Source organism: Halyomorpha halys, unplaced genomic scaffold, assembly GCF_000696795.3.
Source record: "Halyomorpha halys isolate HHAL.00 unplaced genomic scaffold, Hhal_1.1 Scaffold1176.1, whole genome shotgun sequence".
In the NCBI taxonomy this organism is placed as follows: Eukaryota; Metazoa; Arthropoda; class Insecta; order Hemiptera; family Pentatomidae; genus Halyomorpha; species Halyomorpha halys.
Window position 1 is genome coordinate 214,197 of NW_027111348.1, and position 17,005 is coordinate 231,201.

A 17,005-nucleotide genomic window follows, 5' to 3' on the forward strand; every position below is an offset into this window, starting at 1 on the left:
TATAATTGTTTTATTGTCATAGGAATTGGAAGAACCTGGAGTTGAGATAAACAGATTTGATCAACTTGCTCCTACCATAGTCAAGCCAAAAAGATGGCAATTTGTAAATGTGAGTATTACAAGTAGTCAAAAATTTTAACTTTATGATTTAATTAATTTTTTCTTGTTACATTTTGGTGAGGAATTTAGTGAACGTACATGAAAAATAACTTGTTGATGCTATGAAAAAAGATAAAAGTTTCAATGAACCTGAAGTGGTTAGTGTTTCTATTTGATTGCACTTTTACACCAAACTTAGAATAAAACTTTTTAAATAAGTATTTCAAAACCAATAGATTTATTATTATTTTGAAAGATAAAATATTTTAATCATAAATTATTGCCAAGTATTTTGGAAGAAAAGCAGTTCAGATACAAATTACACTCCTGTGATTTGGAAGAAAAGAATTTTAAATTCAAAATTCTCTGAGTATTTTAAATACAAAAAATTTTCTTCAAAATATGAAATGATAGATTTCAATGATATAGTATTATGTATTGAAGGATGCTTACTTTTTACTGACAAAATTCAATTTTTTCCTCTGAAACTAAAAATCTTTTGAAAACTGGCAACTAAAAATTTGACCCAATCATAATACCTTCCTTACTGGAAAGTTATTACTATTGTAATAGTGGTAGAAAAGTAATAAAATGAAAGGAAAAACATATATTTGTTAATTTAAATAAATATACTTCTCAAAATATATTTTATTCAAACAAAATTTTAATTATTTAGTTTATTCTTTAAATTATACAATGAAAATATGTATTTTACCTAGAAAATACAAAATATTTTTTCTGTGTTTTGTACTTTGCTTCTTTAAATACATTTTGTTTTGTCCCCTAAAATATATGATAAAGAAATTTGTTATCTTATATTTTGTTTCATTAATTAATTAATTGATTAAATAAGTGTTGTCCAATATTATTTATTTGTTGTATTTCTTTTTGTTTTTTTTAACCAATTTATTTATTTTTAAGTTCTATATTTGTTTTTAACTATTTATAATGAGGTGAAGATAGTTGATCGTGGATAAATAAGAAGAGAAGATGGTCGAAGGGAGGAGGGAGGGTGCGGTCATGTGGAAGATGGTCATGCTTTTGGTGGTATAAATGGCCTAAAAAAGATAGAAATACTTAACATAAGTAAAAAAGTCAATAAAAAATTAAAAGGGTATACAATGAAACGTAAAAATTAAATAAGAAAAATAAATGGTTATAAACAATTAATAAAAATGAAAATAATAACAGATAAAAAGAAGAAATATAAAGGAAAGTACAAACTAAGAGATGGAAAATAAGGGATAAGAATAAAATCAGAAATAAAGGAAGAAAATGAACGAGACAGAAAACGTACCTGTTTTGACAAAAGTCAAAGTCAGAGTGAACCGTTTGTATTGGGAGGAGTGAGGATTGGCTGTCAAGTACGTTACATTTTAAAATGATTTTATAGTCTTCTTTTAAAATTAAAGAAAATATTAAAATTAGGTAAATAATAAATGATAATCTACATAATAGGCGGAAGAAACAATATATTATAAAAAAAAAAAAAAAAATCATAAATGTACACAGATAGAAAACACAGAAGAAATAAAGTTGAATACAATAAATATAAATGATAAAGAAAGATGATATACCAAATAAATAGGAGTACAGAGGTATGTAAATTATATAATAGAAAAATTAATAATAAAGTAATTAATGTAAGCATACTTAAGCTGGAAGTAACATATGAATATAAATTAAAAATAAGATATATAAATATAGAAGAAAAAGAAAGGATAGTAACTATAAAAAATAATGAAATTAAGTATGAGGTGAGAATTTAGAAAATAAAACCAGAATAAAAGACATGACACAAAAGTGGGCTTCTGAAATGCAGGACATAGAGAAAAGAAGAATTATGGGGGTTTTATAAGGTAAACTAAAAATAATAAATAAAAAGGAACAATTACTTTTTATACATATTTAGAAGTTTAAACGAAAATCAGAATTGTCAAATACAGAAGATAAATAAATAAACCAACAAAAAAAGTAATGAAAAAACAATAAAATAAAATTATAACTATAAATCTTAATTATATTGTTCCAATAAAATGAAATAAAGGTAAAACGAGTGAAGTAGCAATGATTATATGATAAAGCATTCCTTTCTTGTATGTCTCTTTTAAAATACTGCCCAGGTTTTTTTTTTTTTATGTAGCTATATTGAAGTGCATAGAATATAACCTTTTTTATTTTGTTTTAGGCAATACATCAACTAAATGGCTCCAGCAATGGACTAGAAAACGGGGATATGAAAATACCTCTTGAAATAGGTACCCTTAAGCAGTTTCCGTTCTCTTCTAACGCTCAATGCATGTCAGTAATAACAAGAACTCTGGGATCAAGACAAATGACATTATATACAAAAGGAGCACCTGAAAAAATACTCCAAATGTGTATTCCAGCTACAAGTGAGACATATATTTAGTTCTAAATATTATATATTTTAAAATGTTTTGTAACACTGTAATATTAACCTGGGAGAGGTGTATCCTTGAGCATTCTGCTCATGTTGGGCAATAAACGTCTATAAATTCCTAGTATTTTATCTGTTATGTTTATACTTTTGTCTTACCTTACTTACCTCCCCACCTATACTCAATTTAGTTTTGATCTGTCCTCACAATAGTAAGGACCAGTACACTCCTAAAGTGGCACCTTTTTTTTTTCTAATTTGAGCATATTGCTCACCTGCAGACCTTCTGTGTTTTTATTTTAAATCATGAATCAAGGCAAGAAGATCTTATATCTTTTACGGTATTTGGATACTTCAGCCCCTGGTGGAAGATCTACAATTTACAATTTCAATTTAAAATTGTATTGAAAGTAATCTTGGAAATTTTTTACATCATCACTTCCAATTATATAAAAAAAAAAACAGTACAAATCGTCTACCGTTAGATAATTGCTCATGGGACACCTCTGAGAGGACAAAAAAAGTAGGATGCTTCTGCCGGGTTAAGAAAAGTTGATAATTTTGATTGCAAATTTTTCTTTTCATTCATTCACAAATTATTGTCTTGTTTTACTATTCAGACGGCAGATTTACCTTATGATACAGTTGTAAATTGATTGATAGATTTTTATTATATTCACTTATATTTTACTAGAAGTACTATACAACTCATGTTTCATGGAATATAACCAGTAATTTAATAAAGTGTATTCTAAAAATTGTTAATTTACTCCTTTTCTTTACAGTTCCGGAAAACATCTCAATAACTTTGTCATATTATACATCTTCTGGACATCGTGTAATTGCTATTGCTTATAAGCAGCTTCCTAGAAAATTCAATTGGCTTCAAGCTCAAAAAGCTGAGCGGGAAACTGTAAGTATTTTATAAATACAATCCAGGTAAAAAATATATAACAGTTTTTTTTTTCTCTTAAGTTTCAATAAATCTAATTATAAATATGAAAGGCCAAATTTATGAGGTAACTTTTGCTGCCATCTTAATTTCAAAATATAGTTCATTTTGATGATAATTTCATTTCATTCATAATGAAATCATTATGTCTATAACAATTTCATTAAACTGTTAGCTATAATATCCCACGATATCATCCATAATTTATATGATTTTTCCTCTAAGATTATTGGAACCCCAATCATATTGTTTTAATGAAATTTTGCACATTTAAAGAACAATATAACTATTAGATCCGGCCTGGGAAGTTGACTTTTTTCATTGAGTGGCGGTCCCACAAAATGAAGAACTTTGACCCCCAACCATGGTTAGGCAGTATAGGACTCCAATAGGAGTCTTGGCCGAAAAAAAACAACAAAAAAAACTATTAGATCATAAATTACTTTATTATTAATTTTTCTATTATATATTTTAGATATCTCTGTACCCCTATTTATTTGGTATATTGTCTTTCTTCATCATTTAAATTTATTGTATCCATTCTTTCAACTCTATTTCTTTTGCATTTTCTATTTATGTACATTTATAATTTTTTTTATATATATAATTTCTTCCCCCCTATTATGTATATTATCATTTATTGTTTACCTAATTTTAATATTTTCTTTAATTTTCTATACTGTTTACTTTAAAATTATTTTCAAATGTAACGTATTTGACTGCCAATCCCCACTCCTCCCAATACAAACGGTTCACTTTGACTTTGACATTTGTCAAGACAGGTATTAAATTTCCTTGTAAAATCTTTAGCATTGGACTTTAGTTTTTAAATAATTAATAATAACTTTTGGGATTAGACACAAAAAGAAAATATTAAATGAATTATTTGGTTGAAAGAATATTGAATTTTGTTTTCCACTAATTTTAGGTTGAAAATGATCTCACTTTCCTTGGTTTATTATTGATGCAGAACACTTTGAAACCACAGTCTGCACCTGTCATTAAACAATTGCAGCATGCTCGTATCAAATGTTTGATGTTAACAGGTAAATTATTATTAATACTTTTGCACTTAAGTTCAAATGTAATTTCTCTTAAAAATTTTGATTGAAACTAAAGATAAATGGTTGGTCCTAGGATAATTATACTTTCACAAAGGAAAAAAAAAAAAAAGAAATGGAGTTATAGTTAAGAATATTGTTCCTTCAGAAAATATGAAAATTTTAAGTAAGGTTTATTTAAAAGAAATTTAACAATAATGAATCAATAGTTCAAACATCTTAGAAAAATCATATTTTCATTATAGTGTTTTATTGATTCACATGGATTGTTTTTTGTCATCTTAAATAAATGAAACAATATATTCTAGTAATTATATAAGAAAATTCTTTATTTTTAACATACTGTTATTCTTTTCTCTTGCATTTATAAACTAAGTAATGTCATTAATCCGGAGTGTATCATAGGTATTGAACTATTTCTTCTGTATATGTGCTTATATTAATTATGACATATTAATAAAGTAATAATGTTGGTATATAGGAGACAATCTATTAACAGCAGTCAGTGTGAGTCGGGAGTGTGGAATCCTGGCTCCAACTATGCCTTTATCTCAAGTTGTAGTAACATCAAGCCCACACTATTCGGTTAAACTTCAGCCTTTGAACTCTTCTTCCAATCACACTGAGGTAGTATCGCTTTTTTTAACAACACATGAATATTTAAAAATGTGTTTTACTCTAACTAATTCTTTATTCAATCAGGTTGATTCCACCTCTGCGCTCGCAGTTGATGGAGCGACTTGGAGCAAGCTAAATGAAGTCTTCCCGTCGTTGCTGCCTCTTGTGGCAACAAGAGGTGTCATATTTGCTAGAATGTCACCACAGCAGAAGGCACATGTTGTAGAAACTTTGCAGTCACTCGATTACATTGTGGCAATGGTGGGAGATGGTGCAAATGATTGTGGAGTAAGTATTTTATCTTTTAGAGCAGGGCTATGATTGCCTTTTTGGGTATTTGATTTCTTTTAAAGCACTTCTTACTAATAATTTTTTTTTAAAGATCATTGATTGTTTGTGTGTGATATATAAAAGGAAGATGGAACAGGTGCAGTAAAAAAAACAACTCAAATAGTAATTAATCTCTTTAATGTGAGCCACTGTTTCATCCCACTTTAAAGGAATCAATGCAATTCATTACCTGCAAAGTGGGGTGAAAAGTTGGCTCACATTTAATAGTTCAAAATTACTATTTGAATTTTTTTAAACCACACCTGGGTCATCTTCCTTTTACATATTTTTTTCATATTCTCTGTCTACTATTAATTTTCAAATCTAAAAAAAAAATTTGCTAATGAAAACCTACATTTCAAGTTCCTCTCTCGTTCAAATTTACAATATATATGTTTTTTTGTATTTGTCTTATTGTAATATTTATAATATAATAAATTTCAGTATAGTCCAATATTCTGACAAATACAGGAATGGGAAGTTGTTGATTGACAAAGAGCCTCAATTACTGAAGTTCCCATTTAAACTAATTACTATTGAAATAAATTTATGCTGAATTTGTTCAAAAATGTTTTTCTGTACATAACTATCATTGAGATTGTTTCACCACTTTCTCCATAACTGCTGGTCAAAATATTTTACCCTTAGACCTCATAAGCCTGTTGGATTAACAAACATCAGACTAACATTGTTGTATTTTACCTCCTTCAGAATTGAATGATGGCTTGTTAATATATTTTGAGAAAAAAAAATTGCTTATTGCATTATTTTGTGGCACATCAAACCACTTCTCAGATTTCTTCTTTCCAGGTGGCTGTGTTAGGATTAGATTACAAGAGCACCCACTTCTAAAAAAAAATTCAGTACCCCTAGATTGACAGTTCTCTTGTGAATCCTTATAAGTTACTTTCTTTAACTTTTAGATTTTTTTTTTAATATTGTGATTTGTTTTTGTTTGTTTAGGCACTGAGAACTGCTCATATTGGTATTTCATTGTCAACAGCTGAAGCTTCAATTGCTGCACCTTTCACATCTTCGGTCGCTGATGTAACATGCGTTCCAAAGCTTATCACAGAAGGAAGATGTTCTTTAGTGACAAGCTTTGGAATATTCAATTACATGGAGCTGTACAGTATGATTCAGTTCAGTTCCGTCTTGATTCTTTACATGGTAAGGCTTGATTGTAATTTATTTGTTTAATGTTTAACTTTTTTTTTTCTATTTTCCTTTCTTTCTTTGTTCTTTTATTATTTAACAGTTAAATAATCAGATTTATAAAAATAAAGTTTAGTAAACAACTTTAAAAGAATTTGTTTTTATGTGCATATTTATTTTACATTTCTGTCAATCAGCCAGTTATTAATTGAATAAAAAGTTTTAACTCAAAGTCATTAGGAAATTACAGTAAAAATTTACAAAAGGAGATTAAAACTGAATATTGTTATATCTGAAATATTTATTTAATTTTTTGTTTTGTTTCTAAACATTTTAATACATTTATTAATATTTCAGATTGGTATTGAAATGGGAACAAATCAATTTCTATATGTGGATCTGTTTGTGACTTCGAGTCTTGCTGTTGTTATGGGAAGAGCACGCCCTTCAGAACGCATTGTTCCTCAAAGGCCTATCAGCAGTCTAATATCTATGTCGAATGTAGTACCACTGATATTACAAATTTTACTCTGTATATTGATGCAATTCCTGTCACTATACATACTTCGACATGAACCTTGGTAAAGTATTTGGAAAATTTGTCAAATATTTTTAAGAAGGTGAACATGCATGACTGTAAATTAAAAAAAAAAATCATTAAATATTAATAAAACAAATTAAAAAAATTTTTTTTTGAGCCATAATAAGCCATATTAAAAAAAAATTAAATTATATATTAATAAAAAATTATCGCAATTTTATTTTAACCATATTGATGCTTTGCCTGAAGAGTGGCACATCTGATTCATTTATTTCTTGCAGGTTTGTTCCAGTTCAGAGAGCAGAAGGAGACGAGGAAGTAGTAGAATGTTGGGAAAATACAGCAGTATATTTAATTAGCTGTTATCAGTTCGTTATTTTAGCTGTTACTTATTCAAAAGGAAAACCACATCGGGAACCTATTTATAAAAATTGTGAGTAATAAAATAATGAATAAAACAAAAATTAAAAAAATGTTCTATGTATGAATTTGAATGTTTTTTATTTAAAAAATATAATCATTAATATTACTTTTCTTTTCAGGGTTGTTCATGGTTGTAGTAACAGTATTAGTGGGATTTAATTCAATCCTCCTACTATTTCCATGGCATCAACTAACATTCTATTTTGAGCTGATGCCATTTTTATTTAATGAAACTTTAAGGTTCCGATTTATTCTTCTATGCCTACCAATAATCCAGCTAGTTTTTTCTCTTATCATAGAGGTAAGGTTTCCTATAATGAACTACTTTGATAGCCATATAGCAAATTACTTTCCACCTTATACAGATAGTATGATTGGAATTGTTAACTTATGACTATATTTGTTATTGGACAGTAACTGTGTTCAAATTGTTATTTTATTTTTTTTATTTATCAAATATATATTTTTTCAAGGAAAGGAAAATATTTTTATATCTTACAAAAAAAATAATTCCTTTCCTCCTTCCTTCTTTTTTTTTCTCTTATTCTTCTTTTGTTGTTATTATTTTAAAATATTGCCTCTTTTAACAAAAATTTTAAAACTAATTTTACAGCATACTGTTGCAAGGTCGTTCTGGTTCAAATGGTGTCGTAGAAAGATTCTTAGGAAGAAGGCATTTAAAAACAAATATAAGACAGTGGAAACACAGATCCTAAACTCACGTTTTTGGGATCCTTTAAGTTTTTAGCACTTTTAAACAGTATTAAAAAAAAAATAAAAAAATGTGATACACGATGAATGGAATATTAAAAGTGATAACGTGTCTTATATCCCATTTTATTCAAAAGGAATGTATTGAAAATGTGATAATAAATTTTATTTTGCTCTTAGCAGTGCATTCTTTACCTAAGTGAAATCTTTTAAAATTTGTTTTATAATGTTTAACAGTATGTTATTGATTACATTTTTATAAATTATAAATACAATGAAATTTAATTTATCTATTTGGTTAAATAAGTTTTGATATTTGTTATAAGTTATTAAGAAACTTAGTTGTTGGAGGGGATACATTTAAGATTGAGGGTTACTTCAATCATTGGGGAAAGGTGAGGTCAGTTGTGAATGAAGAGGTTCTCTGAAATCAACAGTTGGTAACATTACAGGTAGGTTTTAGAGCAATTAAATTAGATAATTAAAAAAAATTATGTGGCTCAACTAATGTATATTATTATTTCAAGATGAAGATACTAAATTCTCTAATTTTTTATTTAGTTTGTATTTCTTGGTTATTAATTACAACTAAATCATTTTTTTTTTTTTTATCATAATTAAATATGAGAAATGAATTTTTCTGTTTTTGCATTATTAGATTCATCTTAAAAATAAAGTTTAACAAAAAGAAAACTTGTAGTCTTTTATATTTTCAATTAAAATTTATAAATCAGAAAATGCAACATAAAAAATGTTTTCTACACTTTTTCATCAAGAATGTAAAATGTTAATACTATGTTGATAAACCAATAACAAATAGTAATTATTTGTTTGTTATTAGAGAGAAAATAATTCATAAGTTTTGCTAGTATGAACTTAGAATTGAAAAAATGTTGGTACTTATTATCTGTTTGTAATTACTTTTCGTGCATTTTTTTATTTTTATTTAAATAAAGTGATTAATTAAAAAAAAAATCTCTTTGAAAAGTTGTAAAATCATCATTTCAATGTTTTTAGTAATTATTTTTTAGGTCGGATTTTTTTTTTTATTTTCCTCACAAGTTTTACTGTACAAAATTCTTGTGAAATCGCCGATTTTTTCGGAGGCCAATTAAGCAGTTTTTTTTATAAATCTGATGTTTCAACTCGATTTTTAAAGAAAAACTTTCAACAATTTAAAAAAAATAATAAGGTTTTCTATGATTAAATGTATACTCAGAACGTACTAATACATGTTTCTTAGTTAGCCCCCTCGCCTCTAAAATTTTTGAAAGATTTTTGCTAGGTCATACATGAGGTATGTGGCCTATCTCTTGAGGATATTCTTAATGTTATTACGTTCTCCGATTCTGCAACGCACCTACATCTGCAATTTTTGAAGAATAGTATTTTTTCAACAATTAATATTAGACACTTTTTAATACAGTCGTCCAGAATTCATTTTTGACGGTCTGCGAGCAAACGGTGTAGAAAATTCAAAACCATATAGAACAAAATCATTTCAGAAATCAATATCACATTATAATCTGCACTCATAATTGAGGCTTTCACATTATGAAAGCCATTTTAGTTTTCTCGGTCAGTCAAGTAACCTCTATAGGAATTAGGATACTCTATAAGTTTTTTTGTGTACTGTTAGCATATTTTCAAATCCTGTAAAAAATTATTTCCGATTTTGGGAGATTTACCGCTTCAGAACGCTTATATATATTAAGGTGCTTCTACACGTTTGTCAAGCAATGGAAAATTCGACCCCTTGATTGTCGGTTTTTTTGGGCACAAATTAAAGGGCGCCTGTGGTGCATCAAGAGGTTTGTGTCCAGTTAGCAACGTCTTAGAACTGCCAACAGATGAATTATTGCGCTCTCTGTGTTTTAATTAATTAACAAATTCCCCCAACCCTTGGATTCAGTAATTAACTCTTGTTTAAGATTGTATATATTAAAATTCTATTGATTAGGTGTAAATACATTGTTTCAAACTTCGTTAATCATCTTTAGTAGTTTATTTTGGATTTAACATCGCACGAATATGTTTTTCTGAATAAATTATTAGTCTAGGTCATTAAATTAAAAACATTCTGATAAAAATACAAGAACGAAGGTTGAGTTTATAGGTTATGTAGTACTGTTTATATGAATTTTTGTCATGTACAACTTACATTGCCAAGATTTACGTTTCCTTTTCATTTAGCTTGTCTTTATTTAATTTGTTTTGTTTTTCATAGTAATAATAGATTAAATCAAATGTTATAGCCGAAAAAATTCAAAAAGAAAAAACAAGTATGTGGGTATCGACGTTTGTTGCTTCCATTGTTTACCAGCGTCTGTACGAGTCTTGGATTTGCGGCAAGTGGCAAACTTGTATTTCCAGCATTGTATGCCTATGCATACATTCGTTATGTCGAGGTTCAATTTTTTAAAACAGTTTTGCTTTTGAAAGAAACGTTTTAAAAAAGTTATTCAACTTTTCGTTTATACAACAAATTCTTGAGAAACAGCTTGAACAATAGCTTTACTCGAGGATAACCCCGGTTTTTTGGGAGGTAATTAAACTCCCTGAGAAACAAACAAAATCAAACCATTATTAGCAGAGATATAGGATATTGAACTTTCTATCCATGTTTTTATTCGTGCAGGTGCCCGTAGAAATCCGTTCGCTTTTCTATTGTTTTTTTTAATAACTTGAAAACTATACGTCTCCCGGAAAATTCTATCTGCTATATTCGAAAGTTGATTAAATTGCATATAATTTGTTTTAATTAAAGCAATATTAGCGAAGATTCAATAAACAATTTGTGTATTGTACTTTGCGCCCGAACCAGTAAAGAAAATTGAGCAAGCGGATACACCTGATATTTTATTGTTTGTTATTTAGGCAGTGTTAAAATAAATTATTAATTTGAACAATAACCCCCTGGTTAATAAATTTTAGGTTTTTTCCTTTTCATTAATTTCGCTTGATAAATGAAATAATTTGAAATATTTATTGCGAGTTTCTTTAATCGATTTTCATGGGTTGAACATGATTATCGAAACTAATAAAAAAAATATTGTTAATTTTAGAATACTCTTATATTTATCGAAATTTCTATTTTTATTTAACGAAATAGCCTTTGAAACTTCATAATTTAAAAGTAAAAATAGAAGTACGTTGAACCCATACAGACTGATAAATAAAACGTCTTTTAAAGACTTGTTTAGGTCAAGGCATTCCAATTTGCATATCCCAAGACGTGGAAGAGGTATAAACAACTTCTGTTTTCATTCATTTCATTCAGGGAGGTGGGGGGGGGGAGGAATTGGCAAACTGAATATTATTACTTTTTATTAGTAGTACCAATTGCGTCATCTTATAATTATTTTCATATGTTTTTTAAGGAATAAATCCAATCGGTCAAAGATTAGGTGATCTAATCCACCTATTTAATAATAAACTTATACTTATTTATTTCTTAATAAAAAAATATACTAAACCATTGAAAAATAGACTTTCTTTAATGGATCAACTAAAAAATAATTTATTATGTATATTATAGTGATATATTATATTATTATATGGAAAACATGGTAATCGAGAAAAAATATATAGTAAAGAACACAAAAATCTAGCGAATGGTCTTACGAGTATTAAATAATGCTAATATATTCAAACTTTAAGTATTTCTACCTCTTTATGATTTCATATACGTAAAGTTTCCGTCTACGTTTTGTTTTGAAATGTTTCTCAATAACTGCATACTAATTACATTATAAGTATATATATATATCCATATCGACCCTCTTTTTTTATAAATTGTTTCTTATCCTTCAATGGTTTGAACTAGAGTATGGTGTTGAACATTTTTTATGGGTTATATTTTGTGTGTCCATTTCGATTCGTGAATAGAACTGAAAAGTTGACTCCTCTGAAAGAATCGTTATCTCAACTGATTCACACGAAAGAACTAAGATTCATTTGAAGTAGTTCGATTCTCAATTCAGAAAAATGGAATGAATAGAGAATATATTTTTTTTATCTTAAGAACTATTACTCTGCATATAATTGTTTGATTTTTAAGTTAGTTTATAATAGAAATAATGATATTTACAATAGTTTGGTTTATTACAATATGAAGTACAGAAAACAAGATGATTTGGTAAAAATGTGTCCATGGCCTTTAAGGTAAGGTTTAAGTATTCTATAGACATAGTTAAAGCAACCAAAGGGTTATTTTTTATATTAGAATATTATTTGGTGGCGTCATGTGATAATTGTCGGAAGTTGGTCAAGAAAGGCACAAAATCAGTAGAAACTATTTATGTGCCTTTCTTGTCCTGTTCATCTTCCTATAAGTATGAGATATATGTTAACTTCAATCGTTTAGGGATTTATATTTTACTTTAAGACAATTAACGAAGAATCTGATTAAGAATTAAAACCAGTATAAGGTAAGGCAGAGTAAGAGAACATTTATACAAAATGTCTTCAAACGTACAGGGAACGTCTGCAGAGGAATTGGGCAAAAGACGATTTTCGGTGAAAGGGCTTTGGTTCGAAAGTAGAGGAACCATCCCTCTTATAATAATCAATTTTTTGTAAGTGCTGGGTTTTAAGAGGAAGCAGTACCAGAGCATGGTGGAAACCATTATTCTGGACTCACTGGGAATCCTACATCATAGCTGGTAACTATGAGTCGAAAAGGGGAAACAAAAAAAGTTTAGTGGACTAATCTCAACAAATGATCTCTCATCCCTTTTAATATTGTCAATTAAACAGTATGCTGTGTATTAGCCACAGTTGAACAAGTCGCTCGCAATTTGTCCACCTCATACATATATTATTATTAATTTATAGAGAATTATTTTTGTTTGATTTCACAGAAAAAATGTTAAAAAACCATATAGTACAAGAGCCCAAGAGGAGAAAAAAGGCAGTTATTTCACCTCAATTTTTGATTACTTAATTAAAAACTAGGTATAATTACTAGTAAAAATTGACGAGTCTGCCAAGTATAGGTAGGGGGAATAAAAAATGGCGGTAGTTTAAAAGCGATACATTTTTTTTTCATTCGGAGCTCTATATCTTAAGAAGTAGGAACAACACAAGAAAACCTAAGGAAACGTAATTTAAAGATGAGAAAATTTGCTAAAATATGAGCCCTAAAAGAGTTATTTACGTTAAATAGTTCTCCAGATATAGCTTTTTAAAAAGCAACATTTCATAAAAATGTAGAATGGAACGTACTGAAAAATCAGTAGTTAGTGAATTTATTTTGAAAAATCTATATCTCATGGAACTATGTGACGTACAGATGTCTATTACCACTCAAATTAAAGCTAGTTTGATGAGCTATAAAGTAGTTTATGATGTTTATCTTCGTAGGAGTAATAGTTTTCATGATATTTGCTAATATAAATTGATTTATAGACTTAATAGAAATTTATGACAAATTTTCATTTGTCAAATTTATATTCATATGTTAATATCATAAAAACTACTACTCCTATGAAGATAAGTGTCGTAAACTACTTTATAGTAAGTTAAATTTCCTTTATTTTGAGTGTTAGCAGACGTATATGCGTCTAATGGATCTAGAGATATATTTTTCAAAAATCCAACATTTTATACGAACAACAAGAAATTAACATTTTGTGAGCTTATTTGGTCAAATATCATAAAAACTACTAGTCCTACAAAGATAAACATTATTAACTATTTTATAGTAAATTTAACTAGCTTTAATTTGAGGGCTAGCAGACATCTGTACATCCAATGGTTTCTGAAATGACGTTTTTCATAAATCAAACTTATTGTCTGAACAACGATAAATCAATTTATTTTAGCAAATATCATGAAAACTACTATTCCTACGAATGTAAAGGTCATAAACTTCTTTATAGTCCATTATTCTAGCTTTAATATGAGTGCTAATAGACATCTGTATGTCACATAGTTCCTGAGATTTAGATTTCTCAAAATAAATTAACTTTCAGTAGATTCTTAAGAAATTTTGCTTTTTAAAAAGCTATATCTCGAGGACTATTGGACGTAGATAGCTCTTTTAGGGCTAATATTTCAGCAAATTTACTCTTCTTTAAATAATGTTCTCTTAGGTTTTCTTGTGTTGTTCCTACTTTTTGAGATATAGAGCTCTGAATGAAAAATTAGTTTTTTTATTACTTTGAAACAGCCGCCATTTTTTATTCCCCCTACCTATACTTGGCAGACTCATCAGTTTTGACTATTAATTATACATAGTTTTCATTAAAGTAATCAAAAATTGGGGTGAGATAACTGCCTTATTTCTCCTCTTGGGCTCTTGTACTAATAGGATTTAGGTGTAAAATAGAATAAGGTAAATAGAATCAAACGGAGATTCGTAAAAGATGTGGTGCACCACAAGGAGTGAATCGCTGGGTATCGGACTTTCTATCTGACTCCAAATTGGTTTTGAGACGGTACTTTAACGGTCAATGGTAGGATTTAATTTTTCATCAGTTATACTAAAATTACCAATTTTTAACGAAATAAGATACAGCTTTTATAGTCGAATTTCTATCCGTTGCCTAACGAAATCGAAATTGTCTAAATGGTATTGATGTTAGCTTACTCTTTTAATAATAGTGTTGTGGTAAGTTATTGATAGTAAAATACAAAAAGTGTGGACGGAAATTATTGCTAAATGCCCAAGTGACAAATAGATTTATTTTAACCGTGTTAAATTGACTTGGGCTTAATAGCCAGTAGAATAAATCACTAAGAGGCTGTGAAACTGAAATTAAGATTGGCCTTGAAGATGGATGGCCGAAACGTTGGAGGTATAATATATTTCAATAAAGAGGTTTGAGACTAATTGGATAATTCTTGATTCCATTAATACAACTACTAGTTAAAAAAATATACTAAGATAATAAAATATATATATGTAATAGAAATTTTATTTTTGTAATTCTGCTATTCGTGTCATAATCTCTCCTCTGAGCTGAATTACTAAATAGGAATAGAAAAACTATTAAAAATATATGAAATTCATATATTATAAAATGCTTGAATACAAAGTTTAATACTATTATTGCCACGAGGAAAGGAATGATGTCATTAGTTTTTTATATGCTCAATTCTCCAAGATTTCATAAGAATTGACGGTTGCACATTCGCGAATTTGCCATTGTTTGGCAAACGTGTTGAAAACCTTTAAAATTTGATAATATCTATTAAATCTATGAAGTAAATGCACACAGAGAAATATTCATCTATGCTGCCTAAATACATTAGGTTGCCATCTTACACTAAAAGAGTTTTGGCTATTTAAATTAATGTTATATGGATTTCTTTATGTTATTAGCAACAATTGTACTGCTCAATATTCCCTTGAAACGATAAATTAGTTACAGTAATAGAAATTAAGCTATACCATTTGTTTTTAAATGAAGTTTATTTTAACCAAAATGAAATTCACTAATTTCGACAAAGAGTTTTAAGTAACAAACAAATTATAATTTTAACCTAAAAATCGTCTTAAAACATAGTTATTTTTTTACAAAGCTACTGATAAAATGCGATGGAACTTCTATAAATATTTGTATTAAATGAATCATTTGTAGAAAATATATTGTATGAGAAAAGTACGTTTACTTAGGGAATTTAAAATGGATATAAAACATGAATTTCAAAATAATATTTAATCAAAGTATACTGATTTTTTTTTAAATTGTTAAATTTGGAGTTAAAATTGGACAGAACAAATTCTCAAAAAAAAAAAAAAAAAAAAAAATGAATAAATAAAACCAACTTTAATACACAGACGAATTCAGATGACAAAAAACGAGGTTACTTGCGTTCATTATTGAACATTGGGGTGTTTCCTAAGCAGAGATTTAGTAACATGCCACTAGTGGAAACTGAATTGTGCAAAAACTGGTAATATCCTTATTGCAACGATCGTCACCCATTATCTTTCTCTTTGATATTTATCGGGTTCTATTCTCTTATGAGTAATAGTTGTGATAACGTCTGTTACTTTGTTAGACTATTGCAGTATTGCAGGTCCATTAAATGCATCCGAGCGGTAATATTATGGTAACAGGTAATGTTACACAGTGACTGTAGTGTTGAGAGTGATAGTGATATGGAAGGTTGTCAAAGCCATTAAGATCATGTTGACCATAAAATTTGTCATCGTGGTAGTACACTGGTTAATTTTTTTTTAAAACTTTATAGTACTTTTACTTTCACTTACCCTTATATGGAATATTTCCATCGTGTAAGATTATGAATTCGAGTGGTCCAAATAACCTAATATAGCAAAATAGTGTGTGCATATGTGAATAACAAACGAAAAGTCACGCGAAACTGAATTAACGTTATCAATCCACTTTTTGTAATTCTGAAGATACAATTTCAAATTATAGCTCATTTTATAGAGAAACTATAACTGTTCCGTGTTATAGCTACATAATAATAATTTGAATAGAACAGCTATTTCTAAGTAAATTCTAGTAGGATTTTTTTAAATGTATAGGAAGCTTTAAAGAGCTCACTCAATCTGACTGAAACTGCCGGGATTGTTGAACTACTTATGCTCCTACTCTTCCTTTTTTTTTTTTTTTTTTGAAATTGATAGATTTATTTATTGATAGATATTACATCTGGCACACAGTTGTGGGCATAGGTAATATTGATGAATGATTTCAAACATACTAAAATAAAAAAAATAATAAAATAAAATAAAA

General features: G+C 28.1%; 2 protein-coding genes across 4 annotated transcripts in view; both read left to right on the forward strand.

Annotated features, from left to right (window-relative positions):
* The window catches only part of LOC106688682 (polyamine-transporting ATPase 13A3), a 58,397-nt gene extending 49,927 nt beyond the window's left edge, over positions 1-8,470 (forward strand). For all 3 annotated transcript variants that reach the window (XM_067049353.1, XM_067049352.1, XM_014433260.3), the window contains exons 11-21: positions 23-109; positions 2,288-2,495; positions 3,286-3,413; positions 4,381-4,498; positions 4,995-5,140; positions 5,216-5,419; positions 6,425-6,631; positions 6,974-7,197; positions 7,439-7,590; positions 7,700-7,881; positions 8,194-8,470. In XM_067049353.1, the coding sequence (XP_066905454.1) occupies positions 23-109; positions 2,288-2,495; positions 3,286-3,413; positions 4,381-4,498; positions 4,995-5,140; positions 5,216-5,419; positions 6,425-6,631; positions 6,974-7,197; positions 7,439-7,590; positions 7,700-7,881; positions 8,194-8,328 (1,791 nt within the window). In that variant the 3' untranslated portion in view covers positions 8,329-8,470. The remainder of the gene's footprint in view (positions 1-22; positions 110-2,287; positions 2,496-3,285; positions 3,414-4,380; positions 4,499-4,994; positions 5,141-5,215; positions 5,420-6,424; positions 6,632-6,973; positions 7,198-7,438; positions 7,591-7,699; positions 7,882-8,193) is intronic.
* Positions 8,471-8,632: 162 nt separating this feature from the next.
* The window catches only part of LOC106688687 (probable cytochrome P450 6a14), a gene marked incomplete in the record, with an annotated part of 45,175 nt that continues 36,802 nt past the window's right edge, over positions 8,633-17,005 (forward strand). Inside the window, 1 exon segment of the mRNA XM_067049354.1 lies at positions 8,633-8,743.